The sequence below is a fragment of the Elaeis guineensis genome, chromosome 9 (genome assembly GCF_000442705.2).
Source record: "Elaeis guineensis isolate ETL-2024a chromosome 9, EG11, whole genome shotgun sequence".
Classification (NCBI taxonomy): domain Eukaryota; kingdom Viridiplantae; phylum Streptophyta; class Magnoliopsida; order Arecales; family Arecaceae; genus Elaeis; species Elaeis guineensis.
Window position 1 is genome coordinate 2895198 of NC_026001.2, and position 25127 is coordinate 2920324.

Below are 25127 nucleotides of genomic sequence, written 5' to 3' on the forward strand. Positions count from 1 at the left end.
GCGCCTACCTCTAGTCCCGGATGCTCCAGTGGCCGCCACGTGTCGGTGAAGCACGCCCATCAGTTGGTGATCAGCGACGGAAAGACTGAAGAGCCGTTATAACGGCATGGTTACTTCGCGTCTAAGAAATGAAAATTTATAAGAGAACTGATTCTGTTACAACTGCCAAAACCAATTATTATTATTTTTGAATATTTTTAAATCAAGAACTACGCTAGTAACAAAGGTCAACAAATAAATAGTGCCCATTTGCCGTCAGAACCAACGGTAGAAAGCATATCATGCGAACTAGGTTTGATAACGGTATCATACTTCCTCAATTATATTATGATTATGTACTTAATAAAATATTTTTTTTTTAAAAAAAATATATTTTACACAGCAAAGAAATTGCACCACTTGGAAAAATAAAATTTTCATTATTCTAATAATAATTTGGATAATAATATTATTCTTTTTTTAATCCAAATCGTATATGGAGCAACAAATAACAGCTATTATTATTTAATAATGATTTTGGTGAGGTCAGTTGTAAAAGAATAAGCTTCGTTTTTTATTTTTGTTTGATAGAATAGGCTTTGTGCAAATCTTGTTACTGGTAGTGTTTTTATTTATATAATAAGTTATTATTATTCTCATTTACGTTTTAACGGTCGATGACGGCTGGGGAGAAGGTCCGTTATTTGGTAATTTATATATTATAATATAGTTATAATGTAATTATATCGGCGGGATGGAGAAAACCTTGGCAGGCGATGTGAACCCCACCCACCTCTATAAAACGCCTCCACCGGTGCCATTTGGGCATTTCTTCTTCTCCCCGTCATTCTATTTCCCGAACTCCGCCTATCTTCCTCTCTCACTCTTTTTTTCTGCCCTTCTCTCTTTCTTCCTCTTCGAGAGGAAAGAAAGTGGTCGAACGCTCTTCCATTTCTCACAAAGTATTGAAGTCGATTCCGAGCCCGCACGAATTCTTCGATCGGTCCCACTGTGGAAGATCTCGGCGCCTCTGCGGAATCCCCCCAAGGTAACTATCTCCATCTCCTCCTTCTGATGCGTTTCTTTCCTTCTTCATCGACCGATTCTTTAGGATTTTGGGGGTTTCTTTCTGGATTCTTGTTTCGGTTCTTCCAAAAGAATCCTCCCTTTTCCCTTCTTTTGATTTTCGTTTCTTGATGAGGTTCTTGATGTTCTTGAAGGTGTTTTCTTCTGTTTTCTTTTCTTTTCTTTTGTTGTTGTGTTTCTTTTTGATCCGAGATTTATGGATTTAAGGTTTCCACAGGGGAATTGGTGAGGTTTCTGGGATTATAGGGGCCTTTCTTGTGGTGAATTAGGGTTTATGATAAAAGGGGGTTTGTTCTTGGTGGGTTGAGTGGAAAACGAGGACTTTGGACTGATGAGAATTGATAGGGGGATGCAGAGATTGTGCTGCGGGGAGGAGAGCGTTCTGGGCTGGAAGAAGTCGTTCAGCCGAGGGATTGGCATTGGGGCGCCCAAGGTCAGAACTCGTAATAAAAGGATGACTAAGGTTTGGAGGCTTTGAGTTGTCAAGCGGTGGAGCTAAAAGGTCCAAAGGGAAAGAAGGCACCAGAAGGATTAAGATTTTTGGCTGAGCAAGATGACTCGTATCTTTGTCCAGCGAGGTTCAGCCTCAAATGCCAATCGCCCTCCCTCTACTTCACTGCCGCCACCTTCGGCAGCTCAGGCTGTCTCAACCTCGAAGGAGGAGGAGCATGATACGGAAGTTCTTCAAGAACGAGGTGTTCAAGGTGATACCACAGAGCACTGTGGAAGTTCTGAGGATAAATCCATAAAGAATGATGAGCTTCTGCCTGAAAGTTCCCACGGTATCCCTATTGAAAGGGGGTCTGATCAGCGTGTTGATGACAAGGAAGAATATTTGAAAGATGATGCATTGGATTCTGCAGTTCTGGAGGAAGAATTGGGTGGGTTTCGGGCATCTGAGCGTTCAGACCATGATGAATTGGTGCGTTCTAGCATTGGATTTTCCCAGATTGTTGCAGGAGGTTCTTACCCTCCACCTCCTCCAGTGCCTCCTCCAAAACCATCTTCAACAAATATGAGCCCAAGGAGAACGGGTTTGGGGTGTTCAAACGGTGCGAGGATTGGTCCTTCCAGAAGGCCATCAGCATGGCCTGTAGTCTCAACCCGGTCATCACCATCAGGTTCTCGGCCTTCTTCTCCCAGGTCATATGGTGAAGGCGAAGGTTACAACAGTGCTGATGAACAGAGCCCTCGTTATGTGTCCTCATATGATGATGCAGTAAGATCTTGTTCCATTGCGATTTGATTGTTAACTTGGTCATCTCACTAAATTTATCAACTGAATATTTATTACAATGAATAATTGCTTGCAGTAGATGATGTCCTGACATCTTGATCCACTGTGTTCCATGGCAGGTTGAAATCACTATTTTCCTTCTAGGAATTATTCTGCTTTCACACATGCTTGTTGAATTTCTTGCATTCTAGAATATTTTTCAGTTTAAAAGAATTCCATTTAGTTGAAATATACAGTTTAGTTATTGCTATTAGTTTTGTGTGCCTTTTGTCTGGGTAAGGAAAATCCAGTTGATGGTGATTGGTAAAGCCAAATGAGTAGATGAGGGAATGAAGTTTTCTATGAAACTTGATCTAAAGCAGGGCCCCTATGATGAAACATTGAACTAGTAGTTCTGACCAATTCAATCCGGCCTATAATTTTCCACAGTTATGGTTCTTAATTATGGTAATTTGGTTCAGTATACATAATAGAAAGACTTGGAACATAAACTGGACTATAAGAATTGAAATAAACATAAGAAAGTCTCATCTCATCAATCTTGGTCATCTTTATGTCTTGATGCCTTTCCAAGGTCAGGCTTCTTAAAATATAGAAGTATCTGCGACTTCATCCTAATTGTGAATATCTAATATCTAATTCTCCATTCTATAACTGGGTCCTCTTCTCACCATGTCTATCTTGGGTTCATGTGGATATATTACGATTGAAGATCAACTTTTTTGATGGTTCTGATTCTCGTCTATTTTCTCCAATATAGAGTTTAGGGTTGTTGTGGCTGCAATTTTCTCAAAAAATATTCTTTATTTGTTCATTCATTTCCCTTTTTCTTTTGCAAATCATATTTTGCTACGTATGGTTTTAATTCTTTTCCTTCTTGCAGCCAGTGGAAGCAGATATTTAGGGACTTGCATTATTATGAAGGCAATCAAATGTTGACATTACTTCATTTGGGTTCTTGTTATGAATTCTGATTACTGTTAAAGATGCCTTCTTATGGATGGTTTCACTGTATTTGAGCTGCTCCCATTAATTTCATTGAAATTGCAGTATAAAAATCAATGGGACTTGGTAGAAACACCAATCTAGGGACACTGATGGATAGATGTTCTGTCTTCTCATAAAATATGACACATTTGATTGAGCACCCTTCAAATTGTGCTTCAAACACTCAGGGTAACATAAACCTTTTACAGCATGAAGAATGTAATTTGTAATTATATCCTTTTTTAGAGAGGTTAGGATCATGTGAAATAAGGTAGCAAATTGAAAAGGATGTTACAACTTGGTTTTCTCCATAATTTGATTCACTCTTGCTGCCCTTAGTTGACATCTATAGAGCTCTGGCATCTAATTTATGGTTCATTTTTGTTTTCTGGTGCTTATTCTTAGAGTATTGTGAGTTGCTGTAGTGATTATGTCACAGCAAGGGGACCGACCAGCTAGTAGTGATGGAATTTCTACAATCTTCACCTGCTTCTGCTTGAAATAGAAGGGATTAAATTATATATTTAGAGTCCTTTAAGTTAAACAAAATAAATCGTTGTTTGCCTGATATTAGTAACGGTCTGTTGCCTTTGATAGACAAAAGCTCTGAACTGTGAGTCACATTATTTGAGTTCATTGGTTGTGTTTCTCAGCTCCTTGGAAATTAGTTTTGGTTATGAATCTAGCACCTAGCTTTATTGTAGATTTGTACCATTGAACAGAAGGCTGGGATTATGTCATTGGTCTGTCGGTTTTGCTGGACACAAGCAACATAGATTTGGAATGTTGATATCTGTAGTTAATGTGTAAATACGGCATCATCAGGCTGAGATTATTGAGACTAACGATATATATTTTATGTCCATTTGATTGTTCATAATTGTCAGATACAAAAACATGTACCTGTATCATCCTTTCCATCAAGTGAGCTTCACTTTATATGTTTCTTACTCTTGTTATAATACTGAATTGATTTCCTTTTTTTGTGCTGGTGTTTACTTTGGGATGTAACTGTGACATGCTTATTTTGTTTTAAGGAGAGAGAACGTCTATTTGACCTTGAGATCAGACGAACAAAGGGATTTGAAGTTAAAAAAATGTTGGAGGATGGGAATTGTCTATTCCGTGCTGTGGCTGACCAAGTTTATGGTGATCCAGAAGCATATGATATGGCTAGGCAAATGTGCATTGACTATATGGTAAGTGTTGGTACCAATTGACTGTGTTCTTTTTTGATTAGGGAAATGTGCATTGATTAGGATAAGTAATTGCATCAATTAAATGCCATCTTGTGAACAGTAGGAAGCCTGCATTTGTTATTAGGCATGTCAGGGTTTACTGTAGAAGTTAGTCATTTTAGCTTTCTTTTAGATATTTTCTCCTTTTAAGTAGCATTATAGAGATGGCCCACATGCACAAACATATACAATATGATTTGCTATTAGCCAAATGTCATATTACTATGGTTTGGTAACAGTTCTCGATTCATTAAAGCCCAAAGCAAATTGGTTTAGAATGGTTTCTTTTTCTTGCAGTACAGTTTTATCTAATATGAAAAGATGGGTGAATAAGAGAATTTTATGGGAAAAGACATGCTAATAATTCCTAGGTTGTTAACTCCCTTTGTCATTCTTCTTCTAACTCTCTTTTATTTGCTCAGTATTGATTCTAGTATATCTTGATGAATGCCAACCATTTTATTGAAAAATTTATGATAAATGATGATTAATTCTGGTTCTAATTTATTCAAATAGAACCCAACTACTTTAGAAATAACAGGTTGTGAGTTATGAGTGCGAACCAGAATCAAGTGAACCAATGAGCCTATGTAATTATGGTTTGGTATGATACAGTTTTTTTATATATAGGGAAAAAGTTTATCAAAAACAAGAGGCTATGCATTTCAGGAACCATCTGACCATCAAATGACTATCGAGGTGTTCAAACAAATCGAGGATGGCGGTCTTTTAGATCAACAATTCTTGATCATTGTTTATCTCAGTTCATGGTTGCACTGTTGTTTTGTTAATGCTATTTTATCGATGGTGGCGGATATGATCCACACCTTTTCCTCATGCCATTGTTGCAATCCATGCATCAATGAGGAGACAGTGGGATGACAAGTGACAAAAAGCAGAATGGCGGACAGACCTAAGTCCTTCAATATATGATGGATTCTCTGTTCTTAATGGAAGTTTAGACTGTTAGTCACCTCAAAGGATAAGGATCAAAATGCTGTACATTGGATTTTTTCTTTCTTTTTATTTTTTAATCTTTGCATCCTTAGGTTATTCTTCATTGTTTTTTAGTGCAAAATAGGTATTTTGAGTACCTAAACATTCTTCTGACTCAAGTAATTATGTTTGATTTATGCCAAAGATCGATGCTGATTATAATGGTGAACAAGTCATTGGCATTAAAATATCATATATGACAAGGTACAAAGTACTACCAGTATATAGCCTTAAACTAATGAAGATAAAGAAAATAAACCTAAAAGAGCCAGGGAAGGACTAAGGGAGGATAAATAAAAAAATGGAAAAAGGTGCCAGCCCATCTGAATGACATACTCAGTGTGTATAGATTCAGTTTTGCCCACCCATGCAGCAACCAGTGTTGGTTTGCATCAAGATGAAAAGCTGCAATATTCTGGGTAAGGAGGGGCCATTCGTTATTCCTACAAAGTCACAAACTAATATCAATATGCGTCTCCACTGTCATGTCATTTGTTGTGTACATGGTGCAATGGACTCGCATGTTAATTCTCAATCACCTTTCTATTGATGGACCAATAGTGAGATGCCCCTTTCTTTTTTAGCTTGCAATTATAATTTTGTATTTGGAAATAGCAAAGACCTCTCTCACAGTGGTCCTTTAGCCCTGCTTGTCTGAAGATATTTACTTGTGAAAATTCTAGCTCACAAGAACAGTCACATATATTTCTCATTACAGATTCTCAGCAAAGGATCTCTCCAGGTTCATGGTTTCAATAAAAAACAGCTGATGCGTATATACTGATAACCAAGTAATCTTGATTTGCCCATGTACTCTGAACATATAATTTGTGCCTCCGAACATCATGAGTAATCTTGATTTGCTCACTCATGATGTTCGGCGGTGCCTGAGGAGGGGCGGGGGGGGGGGGGGGGGGGGGGGGGGGTGGTTACTGAGCCAGGGGGTTTAATCAGATAGTGGAGGGAGAACTGTCCTAGTTCCTTGTTGGTTCAATTCGATATGTCCCGAACTGGGTGGTTAGGGATGGTGGGGGGTCAACCATGGTTGGGAATGTATTTTTTTGGTGATCTTATAAACACTTAAAGGCGGAAATGGAATAAATCTCACAACTTTTGGGAAAATCTTTATATATAGAGAATCAACATTTCTTGCATTAATTATTTTAAGCTTCTTTGAGTCTTATGAGTTAAGATTTTGACTGAAACCAATATTCATCTTTAATTACATTTTTTTTTCTTGAACATTGATTTATTTGCATCAAGGTCTCAAGTTGAATCAGTTTTTCAATTTTTGCCCTATTTTCACTATTCTAGGCAATTTTGTCTGGTAATATTGTACTGATGTTGCATTTTCCAGCCTGTGCTTTCCTTTCTATTGATTGTTACTTGGTCTTGACCCTTATTTTTAACAGTCATATTTGGGGCTAACATCATAGGCAAATACTCATTGAGCATAAAAAAGTATATGCGCGCTGTTAATGATTTGTGAATTGTGGAATCATCACTTGGAAAGAGGAAAAAATGATTATTATTTAGTGTCTGTGACATGTACTTTTGCAAATTGTAGCAAATCACAATCTTGTTTATACTTTCCCAGGAAAAAGAGAGGGACCATTTCTCTCAGTTTATAACTGAAGGATTTACATCTTACTGTAAGAGGAAAAGGCAGGACAAGGTATCTCTCTCTCTCTCTCTCTCTCTCTCTCTCTCTCTCTCTCTATATATATATATATATATATATATATATATATATATATATATATATATATATATTGATATAGATATGGACAACTGACTTGTTATTTGTGAGATGCTACCATGCATTTTGCTCTTGGATTAAATTTAACATTTACACTACACATCATACCTTTGTGCAACCCCTATTATTGTTCCTGATACACATGTGACTTCATAAGCATAAGGCTTAGCTTAATGTGACCATGATGGCTGTAGATGAGGCAGCAACTAGGTGCATGTTTATGTTAACTTAAACTCAGACCCATGATGCTCTCTTACAAGAATTGCTAAGAGCAGGCATAAGTGGGCCCACCACTCTGATTGCAAAGGTTACTAACTGCCTAGAGATATTTGGGTAAACAAATTTACTAGAAATCTCTCTGACTCTGCTTGATTATCAAAGAACCATGCATCCAATAATTTACATTGACTCTTTTTGTTTGCATGTTAGCTTAACATCTCTTTTATATATATTCTCCCAGACTATCTTAAGCCATCATTGAATAAGAGACCTAAGTGTCGAGGAAGTAGTTTTCTTGGCCAATGCTAAAACATTTTCCATACTTTGTAACGAATACTGTTTTGATCGTTCCTTTTGTTTACAACTTTATCTGTTTAAATCAATGGCATGATGATACTAAAGGTCTCACAAGATGAACATCCAATAATCACAATGAATGCGAAATGTTATAACAGACTCTCTAATTATGTTTCTTTCCCTTGGGATGGTGTTCTCATAAATGACTTTCTTCAGTGTTTACACTTTGTCAGGTTGGCTTGAGCAAGAAACCTAGGAGGGATTACTATAATGCTCTCCTTGTAACTAAACATGAATTGCAACTTTTCTAATGTTACTGTAACACATGTTGCTTAAAGAGCTATATGACTGCATATCTGAGACTCAATATGCCTCAGTTCAGTTGAGATCATCAAAATTTTATGCGGCAGCCTTGTTTCTTGTGAGATCTTATCTCTAGAAACTTGAGTATAATCAAGTATTCTGTTTGCCTGCATTTATTATCCTCTTTTATTTATTTAATGTCACTGATGTTACTATGATGCTCTCTCATGCATGTCAAGCTTTGCTCTTAGAACATCTTGTCTAGGTTTTCTGGGCTTCAATTTATCCTACCATGAGCTTGTAATGAGTGCTTGCAAATTAAAAAGGGAATCAAATCTGGTCCAACATTAAGGCATATCATCAGTCTCATTTAGAAATCCAAAAGCATATTTTGAATTATTTTTTCATCACACTTCTATCAATGAATTGTAGGGTCTTGTCGATGGAAATGTTTATATCCATAGAAATGTACCTACTGTCTGCTTAGCTGGGAAATTCATTGATTGACTAGCTTTTTATAGGTCTATGGAAATAATGTGGAGATCCAGGCATTTGCCGAGATGTATAATCGTCCTATTCATATCTATTCATACAGCACGGGTATGATCCAACCCCCCCCAACCCAACATCCTGTTCAGGCTATCATTTTTGTGGCCAATGCACTGCAATATTGTTTACAGTCAGCTTATAATGTTGTCATTTTATATGCAGAACCTATTAATATCTTTCAAGGAAGCTATAATACAGAAATGCCTCCCATTCGGTTAAGTTACCATCATGGCAATCATTACAATTCACTTGTTGATCCATGCCGATTATCAATTGGTGCAGGCCTTGGATTTAGCAGTCTTCGTGGGGTGAGTTCTTCTAACATAGTTTCTTGCAGCTGCATGACAGTCTATATTGACTCATATTATTGCCTATGTCCATCTCAAGCTCAGTATTTTTGCCATTTTCTACATGTCAATATAGAAGTTAGTGGGCATTGGTTGGGCGAATTTCAAAATTTTAGACTATAGATGATTGCTTTCAAGATTCTTCAACTGGTTAGATGGACTGTTGTTTTACTTGCATTATCGATTTTTATCAGTTACACTTAGGCATCTGTATTTATTTAGATGCTTGTTTTACAAATTCTGTTGCTTCTTAACCTGGTTGACCTCTTTTTGTCTTCTGTAGAGAAACATTAGTAAGGACCAGGTGAAGGCTGCTATCAAAGCCCAGCAAGACCAGCAGATTGATAATGTAAGCAGTATTTATCTGACTTTGCTATCCATTCTGTGTTGTGCTAGCGATGTTTGTTTAGAAAGCACATGTTTGACTGCTTTGTATTGTTCAAAATGAATATATGTCAAGTTGCATTTTAGGCGAAGCTTCTAAATCTTTTTGATCTAAATCATATTATTCTCTTCAAACTTATCTGGCATCAGTTGTTCTCTGAGTTTGACCATGTGTGACTAGTTATAGCTTTTAAATTACCTTATGACGTGATTGGGTGGTCGTTTCCTATAAATGATATGACATGACTTGTGATCTTTTCAGATTTAGAATTGATTTTACTTGCAGCCATTAATGACTAACTAGCCATTTTATTACATCATTGTTGGTATTGAATATTTGAAGCTTCTGATTCCCCCTCCCCATCCACCCCCCCACCAGTCAGTCCATTGGTGTAAGGTTATGAGATATGATATTATATCTGATTGAATCCTTCTTTTAATTCCTTTACCATGTTCTATTTTTGAGATAAGCATTTATGAGGATTGTAGATCGTTATGCTCGGAAATGGAGGAAATGGCAAATGGTTAGATCATAATTACCTAATTCACTAGAGCAGAAGCACATTGTGAATTGGTACACTTGCTGGTTGATAGTACAGTTTGGTGCAATAAAAAAGATGAGCGCAGTAAATTCACTTAATTCCTATTAGTCTGTCTCCTTGTATAGTTCCTTCTAACTCTCCTAACAACTATATTATCATTTAATGCATATATCTCAAACAAATCCAAGCCAACTATCAACAAAATTTCATAAACCAAAATATAATTGATAATTTGAATTAAAAAATTCTCATCCCACTCAAGGAACCGATTTACTAAGGAAGACTGGATAGCATAATTAAGAATATGAACCAGAACCGAGCGAACTGATCCGGCTCCAGTCATGCCAGTCATAAATCCAATGTTGTAGTATGTTGACAATCCATGTGTGTAGTCCATGTAACACACATGTGATTGGGATTATGATGTTGACTGCTCCATGTCAACCTGTAAAGCTCTTTTAAACTTTAGCTACAATGAGGTATTCTCTTCTATATGAGAGGTATTACTATTTGTTCTTTGACTGCCCTGATGGTGGATTTTTCTATTTAACGGATGTGAATAAGACCTTCATCACAACAAGCTATATGATGTCTACATCCTTGGAATTTAGCATCCTTGGCACAATTTTTGGCCCAATTGTGTGGCATTATTATGTGTTGGAGTCTCTGCCATGCTACCCTCAGTGTATGCAGAATAAGGTGCAAGTTATTAGCTTCTCTGCTGGTGTGCTGAGGCCAAGTATGATGTGCATTGAACATCATCGTAAATTCGTAATGGATATTTAGCTTTCAAGCTCAGCTTTTTTGTCCTTGTGATAAAATTTTCCATTTTGTCTTCCCTTATTGTAGTAACTGCAATGCTATTTGGATTGCTAAAAACATAGGCTGGGCCCTCATCTGCAAGGCTTATGTAGCACAATTCATATGTTGCAGCTCATCCATCTCCTTTGGAGTCACAATATCCATGTGCTTGTTCAGAATGGTGATGAAAGTAATCTACAAGGACGTATGCTTAAATTGTATAATCTTGTTTTCAGAAAGTATTAGCATCTTGACTTGATGCTTGTTTTGTTGAGTTGGAACTTGGTAATATATTTGATTCCATTTTTTATAGACTGACTAATTCTTCCTGAACAAACACCTAATGGCAGGCCCTTCTAGCTGAGGGGCGTTTTTACTCTGATCTGGAGCTGACTGAGAAGGAAATAGAGCGGATGGTTATGGAAGCTTCACGAGCTGAATATCTGGCTGAGGAGAAGATGAAACAGCAGCTTGCTTTCAGAGAATCTTCCACGTCAGGAGCGGAACCATCATCTTCAGGAGCAAGTAGGTTCTTTTTGGACCACACTTCTACCAAGATTTCAGTTGCTTGTCAGATGCTAAATTCATTATATATATATATATATAAAATGTCTTTGCTATTGGCGAGTCTAAAGCAATTCTAACATGCCTTTGATTGAACAGCAACTGGGATGGGGACATCCCGCGCATTATTGGAGGGTGGAAGTGAAAAGGCACTGTCGTCCGACATGGTCCTCACAAGCAGCATGCAGGTGGTCCTATCAATGGGTTTCAGCTATATGCAAGTTATTGACGCTTACAGCATCTTTGGCGATGATGTGGATTCCATGATCTGCTACCTGCTGGAGATGGGAGCAACTGGTGCTTTACCTGGCGGTAGCAATCGATGCAAGGGGAAAGCAGCGGAGTGAACCTTGGACCAGAGTGAACGTCTGGATAGCGTTTATACGGTTAAACATGTAAAAAAGCATTGCCTTCTTATGCTAATAATGTTTCAATACCCAACAAAATGAGTTCAATAAATGCTAACCTGGACTTCCGGATGCCTATGATGTTTCTCTGTTTGGGTTTAAATGATCATCATACAATGCACGTGTTTTAGGGCTCAAGGGATCAACCGTTGATTTAATTATATCTTTCTTTTTTTTTTTTTTGGTAAAGTTTTAATTATATCTTTTCAATAAAACGACTTGAGCTACTTATGGATAGCAGCAAAATAACTACTTAACTAGAGACTTAGATTTAATGTTTTTCCAGGGAGCAAAGATGGTGTTGAAAAAATTGTTTCGTTCTTATTGCAAGCCTCATACTAGGTTTCTGAGCAAAATCTTCTATTGATCTGTGAGGAACATAAATCATAACAGATTAGTTTTGGATGTTGTTGTTGGTAGCGTATCTTTTTTATTTTTTTGTCATTATTTTTCTTGTCGCACGCTACCTCAGAACTCCCTTCTTCCACGTAAGTATCCGCAGGCTGTTCAAATTGTTAACAAGATTTTGCAGTAGTTCAAATTTAAGCATCCAAGCAGCTTAGCTACCTTAATTCCTGCATCGCGCGGGCTTTGGCTTGTCCATGCAACTCCATCTTTCATATTTTGGTTGTAGCAGTGTTCGTTTCTAACGTAGTGGAAGAACAGATTATTTCAACATGCTATTCATGAAAGGGCGTCAGCATTAGTATGGCTTTAGGTGGGCGACGTAAAAACACTTGGACGCCATGGTCGAGATATTGCCGTTGTGACTATATGATGAAGCTTTGAGGCGAAACTGCTTGGGAGCATCAGAATATCATGCAAGAATAACTACAATGTAAATCCGAAAAACAAACAGCCTGTGAGCAGATTTACCTGGGAGCCTCCATCCTCAAGTTCTCTTAACACCAACTTGGATGGCGGTGTCTTGGGAGGTGGCCGGCATGGTAGATTGAGGTTTGTCATCAAGGGACCATATTCCAGGCTAGCGGCAACGTAGGGTGGTTGGATTTTGGATAGTTTGTTGCCTAGAGCTAAGCTAAGGTTAGTTTGGGCAAGGTCACTTATGTGAGACATATATCAAGGACTGACCATTTGATTATTAAGGGAGACTCCACTATAGTTATCAGTTGGGTCCAATGCCGGATGGAGGCTCCTTTTCACCCCCTTCTACATGATATTTGTGGTGTTTTGAGGGGGTGCATCTCTTTGGGGATTGAGCATGTTTATCAAAAGTTGAATAGGACATTAGATTGGGTTGCTGAGATTCGTTTCCTAGGCTCAATCCAATTAGAATTTTATTTTTAGTTGATCATTAATTTTAATGACTTTAAAATTTTATTTTTAATATTATTTTATTTAATTATTTTATTTTTAAAATTATTAGAATTTTTATCTTAGTGGGTCTTTGATTTGTAAGTCAAGATAAGAGTCAAACTCCCATCCACATAATGTCTCCTTAATAGAAAAGTCATGTAAAGAATAATGTGGAAGATTGTATGGAAAGAAAGAAAGAAGAGAGATTATTTGTGCATGTAGAGATTTTTTTGTAAGGCGCCTTTGTGAGGTTTTGGTCTTTATTTTTTGAATAAATTTATTTTTTCTCTCTTATTTTTTTTATAATTTTGTTCTTCCATAATAATTTTTTCTTACGATTCTCCGTAAATATTCTTTTGTTTGGTGTTCGTTTTTTATCTTGGATTGGTACAGTTGATCTACTACATGTAGCATGCCGTTCTGTATGGTATCAGAGTGAATATTTTGATATTTGTGACTTTACATGATATTAGAATTAAAATCTCAAAATTGGTGGTCCATGTCTTTGTGGCTTTATATGATATTAGAGTCGTAGGCTTGGAGAGTGGTTAAGCGATTTACAGCTTCGAGATCAGATTTATTTGGAATGCAGTTTTTTTGGAGCAGCAATTTGATTGTTGGTGATTCCTATATTCGTAGCTTGACACGGTTAAAGAGCTTTCAATAATTTGCTATGCAGTGGTGCAAGTATTTGGACTCTTGTTTGGTGATTCAAAAGATGAATCATCATAGGTGATACTATTACTATCTCTATCAATGGGTTTAGTATGAGATACCTGATCTTATCAATATCAATAAAGTTGCCTTTAATATTACCACTATTTTTCGTAAGTTGAACAATACTTATTATGTATATTGGAGAAGGCTCTTGTCAAATCTTATTTGACAAGCCCAGATTTATAAGATATTTTGGATGAATCAAAGACGGTGCCAATAGATGAGATTAGAAAAGAAAGTGAAATTTAAAATTTCAATAGATCATATGGATTTTTCAAATTTCAGTTGATAAAAAAAATTATCTCCATATCCAGAATATAAAAGAGCCAAATAAAGCATAGAATATTTTTGTTGTTCTCTACTCAAATTTTGGTAATGTGAGAAATCACAAATGAAAATCACCTGAAGAATGAATTCTAGTTTCAGACTTTTTCAAAAATTTAAAAAAAGAATAAAATTAATTTAAAGATGAAGATTTGAAATAGGAGGAGCTTGATCAGTTAGATATTGGATTAACTTCTGAAGACTTGAAGCATGACAAGATTGATTAGCTTAAGAACCAATCAAGTTCGAAAGAGAATCTTGAGCAGGAAAAGCTTAATAAGATGGCTGCAGTCTCAAATTCAGAAGAGATCATGATTGAAGAATCCACTAATTTTAAAATTGCTCGGAAAGAGTCAAAGGATACTACAATTGATCCAGTTATAGAGATCTGTATAGAAAAATCAAATCATGCGGAAGAGTCCTATATTGAATCTAGCCAAGATCTAGATGCTTCTTATGGAGAATTAGTCAGCTATAAAGATGAAGAGCTGATTAATTTTAATGTAATTTTGAAGATCAAAGAACAAGAGCATATACTTGGTGGAGATGATTTTTATTGTGCCTTGGTATCAGTTGATTTTAAAGCTACTCCAAAGTTCAAACTATTAGAGGACTCTATATACAAAGATTTGATTCCATATGTAAAAGCCAACGGTGCGTAGAAACTTGAAGCTCCTCAAGTAGAGGTATATGCATATGACCAAAATTTTGCTTTTGATTTTGATTGTGTGCAGGTAACAGCCGATGCTCACAATTCTTATAACTGATAACTTAATATTTGTTGGGATGAGCTGGATGTTTGAAGGAGTCTCGACTTCTTGATCGTAGAGTCAATGTCGAGAGAAAATATTGTAAGACATCATCGTCTTCAACATATGCATCGAACAGGACGAGCTAGCAGAGGAATTATTGTTCGAGCTAATAAAGAAATTTTGTTATTCAATTATTAGTTCGATAAATTATTACATATTGCTACGTAGCAATGATGGCAATGGCTATCATAATGTTTCATAACATCGATAACTTCAGCATTATCGATATAAAATTTTCAACGAGGGAGAGTGTTCAAATTCATTACCAAATCTCAATTCAATTAAGATTCCATATTTAGTTGATCATTGATTTTAACAACTTTGAGATTCTATTCCTAATATTATTTTATTTAATTATTTTTTAAAATATTATTAGAATTTATATCCTATCGGGTCGAGTTAAGATATGAGTCAAACTCCTACCTACATGGTGCTCCTTTAAAGAGACCTTTAATTTTTTTTTTTAATAGAAAAATCATGTAGAGAACAGTATAGAAGATTATATGAGAAGAAAAAAAGAGGAAAGATTATTTATATATATGGATATTCTTTTTTAAGACATCTTTATTAGATTTTGATTTTTATTTTTTTAGAATAAATTTATATATATTTTTTAATTTTTTCTCTCATAATAATTTTTTCTCTCTCGCTTTTCAACAAATATTTATTTATTTATTTTTTACCTTAAATCAATGTGATCGATCTATCATGTGTAGTATACTATTTTATTTGAATTATCTAATATGTGAATATAGAGCATTTTGGATAGGCCCATAGATTGATCATTCATTGGTTTTGATGGATCTCTACGATATTTTATTTTCTGGCTTTATTACATGGTTACACAGAGTCCATCTAAAATTTAAGGAAAAAAAAAAGAAGCAGCAGCCTTCTTGGTTTGTAAAGGAAACTAGAATAGCATGTCATGTCATGCCATGCCTAACTCAGCTACAGGAGTGGAGGTGCACGTGTAGAGGTGGGAACCGCTCGGTCGGGCATGGCATGGCATCGTCCTTCATGTTTTCCTTTCCCCATGTCCTCCCCCCCCCCCCATCTCTCTAACTCTGCTCACCAGCGAGCACTCGAAGCTCTCCCGGCCCTCCCCCACCTGCCCATTTTTTTTTTTTTTTTTTTGCCCCTCCAACGCCCGCTCGCTTGTTGAGTCCTCCTCTTCTCGTTAGGGTTAGGGTTTTCTATTTGGGCCTGCCAAAAAAAAAGAGAAAAAAAATGTCGCAGAGCGGGAAGTTGATGCCCAATTTAGATCAGCAGAGCACCAAGGTCCTCAATCTCACCGTCCTTCAACGGATCGATCCTTTCGTCGAGGAGATCCTCATGACCGCGGCCCACGTCACCTTCTACGAATTCAACATTGAGCTCAATCAATGGGTATGCCTGAATCTTTTTATTCCCTTTTGCCCCTTTCCGTCCGGCCTTCCTCTGATATGACCATCGCCTTCTCTCGCAGAGCCGCAAGGATGTCGAAGGCTCTCTATTTGTCGTCAAGAGGTGATCATTAGGATCTCTCCCTCCCACTTGGATATCCGATTTGATTGATATTCTCGAAATACTTCCGGGTCGCTTCTGGTTAGGAATTGGAATCTTGATCCTTTTAGATTGATAATTCGTTTGAGTTTGTCCGACATTCTTTCTTTTGTTCCACCTCTCAATTCTCTTACAACCGTTTCGTTGGTTTCCAATCATTGGTATGGGGCTTTTACTTCTGACACGGTGATATCATACCAGTTTGGGCACCACCTTTTCGGAGATTTTTTTTTTGTGTGATTTTGTTTAAAAACCGCATGGCATTATTTGCTCTGTTGCCAGATTTATAATGTCAAAAAGTCGTAATAATCGCATTCTTGCAGAAATACACAACCCAGATTTCAGTTCATTGTCATGAACCGACGCAACACAGGTACAGAATTAGATCTCTCGCTCTCTTATAAGAATTTATATTAATTTATGCTGTAGCATTCTGCTGCACAGTGTTTCGTTGAGATGACATTATAGTGGCAAATGACATAGTATGGGAAAGCTAAATATGCCGAAACATAGGTTCACGGTGGAAGCAATCACACCTGAAGCAGATTTTCATATTTCTTTATTTTTTTCTTTTCACTGAAGATCAATTGGAGTGGGCTGCACCTCTGTCCTTTCTGCTACAGATCAAATCAAATACAAAATGATAAGAGTGATTTTGTTTCCAGGAACTTTGTCATTACATGAAATTTTAATTAGTCTTCTTTGCATCCAGATGCTTTAAAATATACTGTAATTAAATTTGGTGCTACTATCTGATATCTTCCATCTTCATACCAACTGGTATAAGCGAAGGAGATTGGGTCCTATTGTGTCGGTTGATAGCTAGCCTCATAACTCTACTCATCTTTTTCTCTGGAGCTTTCTTGTTTTAAGTATTATTCTGTAGTCAATTTTGTCATGATGGAGGGTTCTGGCTTGGTTTTTCTTGTTGGCATCGTACTGTACAACCCAACCACTACGTTGATCTCTCCATAATGGGGTGAATTGTTAATCTATTACAGGATGTGGCACTTGCAAAAGGTTTTGTTGCAATATTATCATGAATTATAGCATTGACAGTGTGATTGGTTAAGATCCTTGTCAATGATTTCCACATACATACCTGCTGTGGAAATTCTGTGGAAATTCAATCCTGGACCCACTTCCTAAGCACACCTGCACTATTATCCATGCAACCATACTGGCTCCCACACCCATTCCCAACTTTTGGCAAGTTATTTTCCATTGGTTGCCCTCTCAAGACCTTGTGATGTCTTTTGTTTGATTATACATATATCCAAGATTTGTCATACTGTACTGAATCGGACGGTGTGGAGCATATACCGTGCCATACTGGTTCAGTACCGAGAATATGGGGGGCATATCAAGACCCGGGTATGCCGAACCAGCCCTGTACCATTAAAGTAATAGGTTGGCATCGGTATGGGGCCTAGTATCAAGATGGTGGACCTTGGGTATAACATCATCATTTGGATTGCCAACACATTGCAGGATGTAAGAATTATAACATGGTTCGTAGGAAGGTTATGGCAAGTTAGACTAAGCTAGATTAAGTGATTTTCAAGCTAATGATTGATATTTGTTGAGAAGTTTCTGCATTTTTGTTTAATGAAGATTAAGAAACTGTGGTAAAACAACATCCATATGCACACATTACACTTACTTTTTAATATATTGAAAATTTGATTAATCAAATTTTCATGTTTTGTTTCTCAACAGATATCTATCTCTAGTAATCACTATATCAAAATTTAAGACAGCTGACGGATATTTAAGGGTGAAAATTGGAATCTTATACAATCATACCAGCTTGCATAATGCTATTACTGGTTTAAATATAGTAGGAATGCTTTTGGATGTTACATAATAATACAATTGCTAGTCACTTTTCCTTGATGGGTCCAAAAGTTCCTGCAAATTGTCGAACTGCTCTTATTTTTACTAGAAAGTAAGAGCCTATGCCACGTAGTATTTTTTTTAGTTTGGATTTGCTCTTCTAATCAGATTGGTGTTTGGTTTGCAATTTCATTTTGTTCATTGTGACTTCCATATATTTCCATTCGACATCCTTTAGACTTTAAAAATTCTTCTAGTTTGGATGCAGATTGATTTTGAATCTATATAGTGCAAATATAATTGGACCAGTGAATATTCTCCCTATCTAATGGAGATACATTTCTACACATGTATCTAAAATAGCCTGCTATTTTATGAACAGATAATCTGGTTGAGGATCTCTTGGGAGATTTTGAATATGAAGTTCAAGTTCCATATTTGTTGTATCGGAATGCAGCCCAGGAAGTTAATGGTATATGGTTCTACAATGCACATGACTGTGAAGCTGTTGCAAATCTTTTTGGCAGGTATTGAGAGTTAACTTTCCATTTTTTTGCATCCTTCAACTTTAAGAACTATTTTAAGAATCTCAAATAAACTGTTAACTTTTGTGTTACTTATGTCACTAATAGATGGGGTTGAAAGATAAAGCATTTTCCTGATGACTTGTTATGTTTCTATTTGTGCTTATAATGGTATTTAGAATCCATTAACCATGACCAGAAAGCCTTATTCCATCCTTGGATCAGGATCTGTACTGTTTTTTCCTCTGGTAAAGGACTACATCTTCTTTCACCTGTAATCTTTCCTAATATGTTTATCTTACTCCCTCTTTCCCTGCAATCAAGGTCTACTTTCTTGTGGCATCTTAGGTGGTTCTTTGCTCCTTTACCTCTTAGAGATGCAACCCTCAAGCTTCCAACAATCCTTTTTGTCTAATAGAACAAACACAAATACCTTAATTCAGTCAGTAAATATCAAACCTGTTTATCAAAGTGCTTCTCTGATAGCTCAAGACATCTATTTTCAACCAAGGAACAATCAAATCTCATTTTGTTCCATTTTTAGTAAAATAGTGAAGGATATTCCATTAATAATGCCAAAAGGGGTGGAGGGATATGTATTTGTTGTTCAGGTCGATTAGGTGTGGCAGATGTGCTCAATATGAACTCTTTATTTATTTCGCTGCAGATCAACCCTGTAATTGCTGGATCCAGCATCTTAGATGGTGAAACCCTCTTCTTACAGCTTAACATTTTGTGTTTTTGACAAAGTCAACTTAAACAACTTTGTCAGTGATTTTGCTAAAAACTCAATAGCTTGTGATATCACACAGAACTTCATAACCATTGTGACATAGTTGATTATTTCAATTTTCTTATGTGTTTTCTGCCCTCACATCTAAGCCACCAAAATCGAAATTCTCTTGAATAATTATGTTTGTCGGATAAGGACATGGAATTCAAGTGCTCAAGTATCCCAAAGAGTTCCACATGACAAATTTAGAAGATTTAAAATGATAATGCATCCATATGATCAAAATAACACCTATATGCATACCTATTGGACACATATGTGTTTGCTAACAAATATATGCATGTGCATGTGTGTGCATGCATGCATATATGTATGTATCATTTTGTGATGTAGGATGTTACTTTTCAATCACTTGTGGTTCCTTCCTTTTTCTTTGGAGAGCTGCTTAAATTTGCACAGGATTGCTGTTTCATGTTTGTTCTGTTGCTTGGGTCAATCATTGTGGTCACCTTGCAGAAGCTGTGTGTGTCTACAGTGGGTGGAGGGGGGTGGGGGTGGGGGAATTGCTCTTAAAAACCAGATGCATGTTACTTTTATCAGTTACACTGAGGAGCATTATGTGTGACAAATTTTATTTTTGCATTAATATCATGTACCAAAATGGTATAATCCATGCTATTAAATCCTTTCCTGAGATCTCATTGTTTTTTATTGTGTGAGCTCGTGAAGTTTACATTAATGCTTTAAATTGATATGATGTTACATGATATGTCTAAAATTAAATTGATCTTCGTTGACCAGGATACTGAATGCATACTCCAAAGTCCCTCCAAAGCCCAAAGCTTCAACTAAAAGGTAGTATACAACTTTCTTTAACTCAAGCATCAACTATGATGTGCTATCTCCTTCCTCTGCATCTGAGTGTCATAACATGTTGAGTCGAAACCACAGGAAATTCATGTTATATTCAGGCAATTTGTTTCTTTTAGTTATTTTTGTTGTCTGTGTATAAGCATTAAACACTTGTCAGCCCTAGGATATCTTCTTAGCATGCTTGGTATGGATGCTAATGTGCTGGCTAATGAGCCTTGTTCCCATTGTTTGGTCAAGTTGTCAGGCCATTCTTGGTGAATTTTAGATATCATTCACCCAGGCCTGGCCTTCATCCCAAATACCTGTGTCTTGTTTGAGCAGGAAAAAATTCCTAATGGCTAACACTCACTTTAAAACAATCTGCATGCTTTTTTGCTGTTTAACAGTGTATCTGTAGGCTACAGTTTTGCAAAATACTCATGTCCGTTCCTTAGGCTTTTCGTTCTTTTCTACGTACATACATTCATACATGCATAGCAGGCACTTGTGAGTTACATTAGATTTGGACCAATTTTCACTCATTCACATAGGAGCAAAAGAAGATGGGCAAATAGAAGAACAACTAGGGAACATTTGCACTGATTTCTTTCTAAAAGAAGAATCGGAATATTTTGATCAGCCATTGTTGGGACTGAGACATAGACGTTTTGGTAATTATTAATGTATAGTCATTACTTGACCAAAAATAGAAAAGAAGTGAGCAATTTAAATTTGGATTGGATATAAACAGAATCACATCCAGTTGTCCATTTGGTGCAGTTCTTAGCAACACCATTTGGAGTTTTGTTCTTGAACAAAAAAATCTTTATAATGAAAGATCGCTCTTTTTTTTGCACTTAATCAAAGTTTTTTGTGGAATTCCCATAGGTGATTGTGATTGTGACATTTCCTTGTTCTTTTTTTTTTTTGGGAATTTTTCATATGTAACAAGTATAGCAGCTTTCTATTGTAGAAGCATACTTTATGATTGCAAAGAGAATTGGTTTTGGCCACTGGAACAGGTTTTTTCCCGGACTAGATCAAACTGGTCATGTTAATCACTGAGAAGTTGAATGAAATGTCATCATTTTGCTAGTATATCTGGAAGGCAAGATTTTCTAATATTGCTTGAGAGCAGTAGAGACTACTGAGACAAGTACTGGCAATAAGTTGTCTTATGGGGATTCTGTGTCATTGCTTGGGACCAATACTGGTGATTCTGTGACATTGCTTAATCATGTATATCAAGATCCTGGTGGCACCACAATGGTGGTGGGATTTCTTGACTTATTATATATGAATGCTATGAGTAGCTGTGTTCCTAGATAGCTTGTGGATCAAGATCAGCTGTACTCTCTTCTTTGACTTGTTTTCTAATACTGCATTCTATTGATATTATCAACCACCTCCTGAAAATATAAATCTCTCTCTTAATATCCTGTTCAAGTTCTTTCTTAACAGTTCTTTCTACTGAGATTTTATTTTTTGTATCCAATATGGCAACATGATATTATAGTGTTGACATGATGCATGTTTAGTATATAGCTTGTTTATATCATATACTAAATAGTGGCTTCTTTTGGTAGATCTGATCCCACACACTGTATTTTGATTTGGTGCGTTGCTTTTTCTCTGAATTGCATACTGCTTTGTTGCGCTGATAATTGCTCCAAGAAGTGTTTTTTTTTTTTTTTTTTTTGAATTCTAAATTCTTTGCTGCAATCCTTGTGTCTATAATTGTTAAATATCTGAAGCAATACTTTCCGTTATGTGTAACCGACTTCCTGAATAAATTTGTGTCTGTTTGATTCTCCTTTCCCACATTTGCAGCAGTGAGTTTGAAGAGTTGGAAGCTGTTCCAACGTCAGCTGTTGTGGAAGGTCCTCTGGAGCCACCACCAACATCATCTGCAGCTGCTGCTGTTCCTGATGTTCCCGATGATTCATTTGTGAACTTCTTCAGTGTATGTTCTTTTGCTGACAGTAAACTTAACCTTGCGATTATTATTGTACCTGTGGCTTGAAACCTTGTCTAACATGCCTGGTTATGTTACCTTGCGTGAAAGGGAAAGTCCTATAAATTTGAGTTGGCCTCACTCGTTTCACATGATAATGTGTTCCTGAGACTGGATGGTCCTCGTGACATCTGGACAAAGCTTCCACGGTTTTTTGTCCTTGCATGGCAATGCAACATTATTATTATTTCCTGGAAAAGTAGTCCCTGAACTCGAGTCTTAACCAGTCGCTTTCTTGCTGGAAACTTGTTCCCTTCCCTTTTTCAGAAGATGCATCCACTTTGCTGCATAGGGCATAGGATGGTAGTAAAAGTAGGAAAAAAAATGTTGGACGTGCCTTTACAGCTCGAGTTCTTGCATCTCTCTGACTGGAATTTTCCATGGTTTTTACAGACAGCTACAAATATTGGGAATATATCAAATTCAACAGTAACCGGACAACAACATCAATCTTCTGTGGCAATTCCTTCATCTTCCCATGTACCTAATGTCATTCCATCACCTGCGCCAACCCTGCAGTCTGCCCTTTCTCTGCCAACTTCAACCCCTCCTCTAATGCCACTCCTTGATGTTCATGAATCTAGCAGCAATATTAATCGTGTTACAAATCTGGTCAAACCTTCCCTTTTTGCACCTGCGCCCGCATCTTCTTCATTGATGATGCCACCATTAGCATCTTCTATGCCCACTGCTCCCCCACTTCATCCTCCTTTAACCATGCAGCGTCCGTATGGTACTCCGTTGCTTCAACCATTTCCTCCACCTGCTCCACCTCCTTCGCTTACTCCTGCTCCAAACTATGGTTCCGTTATTACAAGAGACAAAGTCCGGGATGCATTGCTGAAGCTTGTGCAGGTACTCCCTTCTGCTCTTTGCTACCTCTAACAGAACATATTTACTGCTGACATATCTGACTCTGACCAGCTTGCTCCAATGAACATGGCATGCTAAATTCAGTGAATATATAACATATGGAATCATGATTCAACAGTTACTAAATTCTTTGGTGACAAGAAAACTGCAGATCTATAATTGTAGGTACTCAGTTTTTGGCCCATATTAAAAATAATTTGAGGGAATTAACAAAAGTAGATCCATACTTGATATTGTAGTTGGGAAAAAAATTATGAACTAGAAAGATAAGCAGCTCCACAACTTTTTTTCTTTTTTTCTTTGGCAGCTAAGGGATGTCAATTTAAGGACTATAATTGGATTTGAAAATTCAGAGGAAATGCTCCCATCTTTTGTGCTGTTTTTTCCCCTCTGATTTCTACTGTTGTCATCACTGTTAATGAAAGCTTACGTTCACGTGTTCTATGTTGTGTTACTGACAAATATTAACACACCTGAGATTATAAATTGTGAATGGCCTTGATTTAATCTGTTAAAGGATTTAACATTTTCTGATTATCAATCTCAGTATATAGAAAATTGGTGGTAAATAGCATAAATCAGTTCAATGTTTACATTTTTCAACATCACCTGATTCAATCTGATTCTCCTATATGATAAATTTATGAACATCTGTGATATGATTGTACATTTGTTGGAATTCCTAAAATAACTGAAGCAATTTTGTTGCAATTCTTTGTTTTCCTTCAGATGTCAGGATCAGAGTATTTTCTTCAGTCTTGGCTTGACTCTGTATTCATCTCAAATTTTCATGTCTTCCCCAATTTAACTACCAACACTTGGCCTTTCCTTCTCTGCATTCTCTGTTGCATCTAGTGTCACCTTGTGATCTGTTCTGTAAACCACTTTTTTTTTCATCTCTGTTTGGGTGGTATTTCTTTTAATTATCAGCCGGCACATTACTGCTTAGATTATCACATCTGCATGATAGCTTTTGTGAGTTTTTCTGCACTAAAGCTTTCTGTGTTACTTTGTGACAGAACGACCAATTCATTGATATGGTGTACCGGGAGATGCTGAATGCACATCTTTCATAAAACTGAAGAGTGGGGTTTTGGAGTTGTGCCTGCTTTTGTTCATGTGGTTTCTTCATTTCCTGTGCTTGTAGGACGCTCGCTTATCTAGCTTTGTAAGTCTTTGCCGTACTCATGGGAACCCCTATTTTATGCAAATTTTTCGTACATATATCAGTAGTGACATTGTACAGATGTTCATTTTGTGTTTGTGAATTCTCAGGTTTTTCATTATTTCAACACCTGATTGTGGAGCATATAAAAAATTGAAAAATAACAGGTGTTTTGTGCTACTCATCTCCATAACCTCTCATGTTCTAAAAAGCTAATATTAGCTCATTAATATGAACTGCTCTTTGCATAAGTCTGGGAGTTGTCCAGCCCTATCAAGTGACAAGCAGGATTAACTACATTTCGGACATGGCTGTCGCTAACAACCATTGCACTTTGTGTAAATTTGCAATAAATATCATTTTCCTGCAAAAGGAGCTGTGAACCACAGTAAAGATGAAGCTTTCCTGCTGAATTATATCAGCGGGGCCCTTTTTTTTTCTTTTTTTTTTTTTTCTGGTGGAAATTATCTGGGTCCTTTTGAAGTGCATTTGAAGCATGAAGCATCCAGTCAGACTTGCAAATTTATTTTCCATTGTTTAATAAGAGCTCCATTTAAGTCATAGAGGCTGATTAGAATAGTATGAATGTATAAGGATTTTACCGGCGGGTAAGGTACAATTCTCAGTATGGGCGCAATACAGGGTTGATGTTCCGATACAAATGAGCCAAAAAAAAAAAAAAAAGCTAGTGAAAATTGCTGAGCCTTGTGAGACATTGGGATG

At 36.7% G+C, this 25127-nt stretch overlaps 2 protein-coding genes across 7 annotated transcripts; both read left to right on the forward strand.

Annotated features, from left to right (window-relative positions):
- Positions 1 to 790: 790 nt before the first annotated feature.
- Positions 791 to 11771, forward strand: LOC105052100 (OVARIAN TUMOR DOMAIN-containing deubiquitinating enzyme 6). 4 transcript variants are annotated; one of them, XM_019852914.3, is made up of 9 exons: positions 791 to 1027; positions 1283 to 2284; positions 4327 to 4488; positions 7121 to 7198; positions 8623 to 8701; positions 8813 to 8958; positions 9281 to 9346; positions 11075 to 11249; positions 11388 to 11771. In XM_019852914.3, exons 2-9 carry the CDS (start codon positions 1619 to 1621, stop codon positions 11633 to 11635), a joined length of 1620 nt encoding a protein of 539 aa, XP_019708473.1. In that variant the 5' UTR covers positions 791 to 1027; positions 1283 to 1618; the 3' UTR covers positions 11636 to 11771. The 4 variants fall into 4 exon arrangements, with proteins under 4 accessions (XP_019708473.1, XP_019708474.1, XP_019708475.1 ...); XM_019852915.3 differs by having other exon boundaries at positions 804 to 1027; positions 1273 to 2284; XM_019852916.3 differs by having other exon boundaries at positions 804 to 1027; positions 1411 to 2284.
- A 4114-nt stretch (positions 11772 to 15885) lies between these two features.
- LOC109506282 (mRNA-decapping enzyme-like protein) lies at positions 15886 to 24584 on the forward strand. 3 transcript variants are annotated; one of them, XR_012134249.1, is made up of 9 exons: positions 15888 to 16251; positions 16331 to 16371; positions 16731 to 16780; positions 18626 to 18770; positions 20302 to 20355; positions 22183 to 22315; positions 22760 to 23221; positions 24259 to 24407; positions 24515 to 24584. XR_012134249.1 is itself a non-coding variant. In XM_073243120.1 (8 exons), the coding sequence occupies exons 1-8, from the start codon at positions 16093 to 16095 to the stop codon at positions 24313 to 24315; spliced, it is 1098 nt and encodes a 365-aa protein (XP_073099221.1). In that variant the 5' UTR covers positions 15886 to 16092; the 3' UTR covers positions 24316 to 24584. The 3 variants fall into 3 exon arrangements, 2 of the variants coding, with proteins under 2 accessions (XP_073099221.1, XP_019708411.1); XM_073243120.1 differs by having other exon boundaries at positions 15886 to 16251; positions 22186 to 22315; positions 24259 to 24584; XM_019852852.2 differs by having other exon boundaries at positions 24259 to 24584.
- The last annotated feature ends 543 nt before the right edge of the window (positions 24585 to 25127 follow it).